The sequence below is a fragment of the Dipteris shenzhenensis genome, chromosome 24 (genome assembly GCF_047967505.1).
Source record: "Dipteris shenzhenensis isolate YYH24624 ecotype China chromosome 24, Dip_SZ_1.0, whole genome shotgun sequence".
In the NCBI taxonomy this organism is placed as follows: Eukaryota; Viridiplantae; Streptophyta; class Polypodiopsida; order Gleicheniales; family Dipteridaceae; genus Dipteris; species Dipteris shenzhenensis.
The window spans coordinates 20,498,614-20,502,621 of NC_141619.1; the positions used below are offsets into that span (position 1 = coordinate 20,498,614).

Sequence of the window (4,008 nt, forward strand, 5' to 3'; positions counted from 1 at the left end):
TCAATAGGAGAACAACAATACCAAGGTCGATGTGCAACAGAGCTAGCTCAATTGGGTATATTTTTTACTGATCATTTTTATCAGTTGCTGGACAAAGCTAACACACATGGTGTATTAATAAAACAAGACCTTCCGGCGTGGAATTCGGTGGATTGGCCTCACCCACATTCTAGTGTTACAGAGGCATATAGGGCGAAGCTTTTTACAGAAGTACAGAAAGCTCTGAGGCCCAATATTGCCACTAGGATAGTAAAAATTTCTTTGTGCATGCCTCTCACAGTTTTTGTAGACTTGTTTAATACCTTTCCAGTAAAGGTTTTAAAAACAGTGTTCACAGTTAAAGCAACAAATTCGGCATGCATGCCACAATTTTTGGATAAAGGTTGGGATAAGAAGACATGTAGTTCAGTGTTTTGTGAGGTGGTCCAACCTTCTATGCAACTGAAGTACATGGTTGCATCACAAAATTTTATTTTCTCTTTTTATTACAAGCGCAGTCGAATGCTAGGCACAAAGCTTGTCCCAATGGATCAAGATGAAGAGTCTTTTGGTGCAGAAAATAAACTTATTGATATTGATGTTGTTGAGAATGGTGATGTGGTAGCCAATATCTCATTAAGATAATGTTGCTCCCTAGCTCAATTGCGCAGTGACATTCTGTTTGAGACTGAAGGTTCTATCTCAAACGACTTTTTATTTATCTACAACAACAGAAAGGTACACCATCTGATTTATCCTAGTCTCATTAAGCATTGCTATTAGTTTAATTTACCACTCTAATTCATATTGCTTTTTTGCAGTTACTCAGAAGAAGAGAGAGCGCAGTTAAATGCAAAGACATAGAAAATTTTAAAATTGAGATAACACAGACTCCATAAAGAAAGGTTTTGTATTCAATCAAGTAAGATTTTGTACAGAACTGTTTAGCTGAATCTGCAGAACATATTTCTAACATCCATTTTCTATTTATGTACAGTTTCATCCAGAGGCTGCTCTACATTTTCTGGAGGATCTTCTCTCTGCTGCTCCATCCTGTCCGTGCTCCATCCTGTCTCCTCCACTGCCCCAGAAGCCTCTCTTTGCTGCTTCTCCACCTTCTCCTCAACATCAGCAGCAGGTCTTTGCTCCTGTGTCTGCTCCTCCTCAGCACTCTGTGATTGCTCCTGTGGCTTCTGGTCCTCAGCATTAGGTGCTTCATCTGTGGGATCAAGGTGTATGACACCTTCTTGTACTTAAGAGCTTTCACTCAGCTCCACAGTAGCTGGTACAATAGGTTTGGGGGAGGCATAGCTCAAAAACCTCCAAATTGTATGAGCTCTAAAATTATGTACATAGTTGGGGCTGAAGCTATCCTCTTTCATCTGCAATGGCAGAGGACTCACAACCAACTCAGTTGGGGGAGCCTCCCTTATGATCATAGAACTTGGTTGTGAAGACTTGGATGAGCGAAAAGAGCCCCTCCCAAGCAACTTAGCAAACTGGTCCGGTATGGCAATGTTGTCTTCTTCCTCACCTCTTCCATCTGTGCTCTTTGCATCTTGTAGTGAGCCTCATGAGGCGTCATCGGCCTCGCAGATCTCACCACTGGAGACCTCCCCGGCGTCCATGGCTTCCCATATCCCTCCACAGACCTTCTTGGACTCCTCCCTCCCCCTTCCATCGCCCTCTCATTCTGCCTTTCCACTTCATCCGACGTCCTTGACGACGACCCACTTCCTCTCGACCGATTGCCCTTCCTCAGCAAATCCTTGAACACCCACTTCTTTCCGTGCTTCCCGTTCGAGCTTGTTGGCTCCTCATCCACCGAGAACGACTCCCTCGACAATATGTCGAAACTCTCTGATGAGTGCTTGTCCTGGTCGTCGTTTGTGTGGACTCTTGGCGAAAGCTGTAAAATTTGCCGGTCCGAAGTGCTCTTCGTTTGCTCTATAGTGGTGCCCGTCCAGGAATCGCTCTTTTGCTTTCTTCTTATCACATCTGATGACTTGCTTTCTGCTGCGTCGTCCAAGAGCCTAGCTTCTCCCCATGTGCTGATTTCCTGGCCCCCCCTTGTCGACTGAGGCGTTTGTGGGGAAGAAGAAGAGCAAGACCGGGCTTCATCACTTAATTCTGCAGCCATAAGTTGCCTGACAGAGAGTGCAGGTGGGAATCGACTCGGAGGGCTTTGCAGAACAGGTACCTTTTGTCTTGGAAATTGTACTCCATCGCTGCAAGGTACAGAGGAGATCATCAACGTGGGCGATATAGGCAACCCTTCGACATCCGAAGCGGCGGCATCAAATTCAAAGTCCGAGTCAGTGAAAGAGGCTCCGTGGGCTTCGGATCTCGCCTCCGGCTTTCGATTCTCCGTGGCAAACACAAATCCCTTCCATTCAGTGTGAAAGACAGACAGCGCTGTGGGAACATGGTCTGGCTCCCTGGCTGGGCTTGAAGGAGCGGTCCGGAAAGGCGTGGGCGTGTAGCTGGGGCTGGGCTGCAGATCATCAGCAGGGGGAGGCTGGAATGAGAGGGTGTTCATGGGCTCTTGGGATGGGAATTAGTCCTAGGAAAGAATAGGGAACAGAAACTGAGCTCTGAGCTACCAAGCTAGGCGGTTTCTGGTACAACGAGAGAGAGTCAGAGGGGGGGAGAGAGAGAGAGACGAGGTTTCAAGCTCGCAGACGATGCCTTACGAAGCTGTGTGCGGTGAGAGGTATATGACCGGGATTGGAAGTTACGGCTGCTAAACGATGCTGTCGAATTGACAAACAGCGCAAGCGATGACAGAAGGCGGCTAAGAAGCTCGTTTTTAACGATGAAGCATTGACGTTTTCAGTGACGGGAAATCCGAAGCGTGACGAATTCAAAGGCGCGTACTACGAAGTGCGACTTTTCCAAGTTAGCCAAGTTTATGTATAACTTTACATTACGTAAACTCCTTTCTAGAACTCTTTTTGCATGTGGTCAAAAGACTATATAGTTTCTTTTGCAAAGAAAAAGAATCTATTGTTACAACTTAACTTCCCCCTTCGTCACTACCTATGTACCCATGGCACGCTCCGTCCCTCACCTATCTAGTTAGTATCTACAATCCCCTCATGAGATCTCTTGTGGTGGCCCTTGGACTAGTGGGGCTTTGTGGGGGTCCTTAGCAGCTTAGTAACTTGGTGTGGCCTACTCCTCAATATACTAGAGGAGGCTTGGCATCTTACGAGTGCTTGTTGCTGGACTTGGCATGACAGGGCGCTACACTTGTTGTCGAGAGCTTCTGTTATAGAATGCACAAGTGTGCTCCCAAGCTTGCAATAGAGCTAGGAGATGAAATTGTTGAAGAAGAGGGTGTTCTAGTCCACCGTTCTCCACCTTCATGAGCTAAGATCTTCTTGGCCGCAAAAGCCCTTGGAAAGTTTCCGGTGCTTTTCTTCAATCTTATATATTCAAAAAGGAAGTGGAAGAAAGGGCACACTCACTCATCTTAAGTGCAGCTAATGAGGTAGCCTTGCAATGACAAGAAGATTTCGAATGTGTCACACCGAATTCGGATTAAGGGGTAAAGAGTGCTCGTATTGGTGAAGGCAACTCAAAAACCTTCTCAATCAAATTCTTGCTTGTCAGGAACGTCTTTCCATGAGGAAGATACTAGTGTCATGATAATAGCTCAATAGAGGTTCCGCTGCATACATCCCATTAGGTGTGCAAATTCGCTCAAGATGTTGCTTGTGAGAGTAGCTCTTGACTTGTTGGGGGCCCAATCGCTTGGGTGAAGGGGAAGGATGCAAGGTGGAGCTTGTTATAGATGCTTTTTGATCGGCATGGCACTCAGGTAGGAGTCAGAATACTCCATGGTATGAAGCAGAGCAGTAGCGTGGGAGTTGGAGGACTCCACGGTATGAAGCTAAGAAGGAAGTGGAAGAGCAAGAGGAAGCTAGAAGGTGAGTGAAGTATAGAGAGCTTTTGATGATGAAGAGTGTAGGAAATGGGAATGCGCTTTTGCATGCCACGTTGTGAGATACACACTCATGATATTCT

General features: G+C 46.2%; 1 protein-coding gene across 2 annotated transcripts; it reads right to left on the reverse strand.

The window, feature by feature from the left end:
• Window positions 1-1,391: 1,391 nt before the first annotated feature.
• LOC147886348 (uncharacterized) lies at window positions 1,392-2,781 on the reverse strand. Of its 2 annotated transcripts, none has more exons than XM_087395629.1 (2): window positions 2,180-2,781; window positions 1,392-2,056 (listed from the first exon to the last, which is right to left on the reverse strand). In XM_087395629.1, the coding sequence occupies exons 1-2, from the start codon at window positions 2,516-2,518 to the stop codon at window positions 1,415-1,417; spliced, it is 981 nt and encodes a 326-aa protein (XP_087251755.1). In that variant the 5' UTR covers window positions 2,519-2,781; the 3' UTR covers window positions 1,392-1,414. The 2 variants fall into 2 exon arrangements, with proteins under 2 accessions (XP_087251755.1, XP_087251754.1); XM_087395628.1 differs by having other exon boundaries at window positions 1,392-2,573; window positions 2,608-2,778.
• Window positions 2,782-4,008: the final 1,227 nt, after the last annotated feature.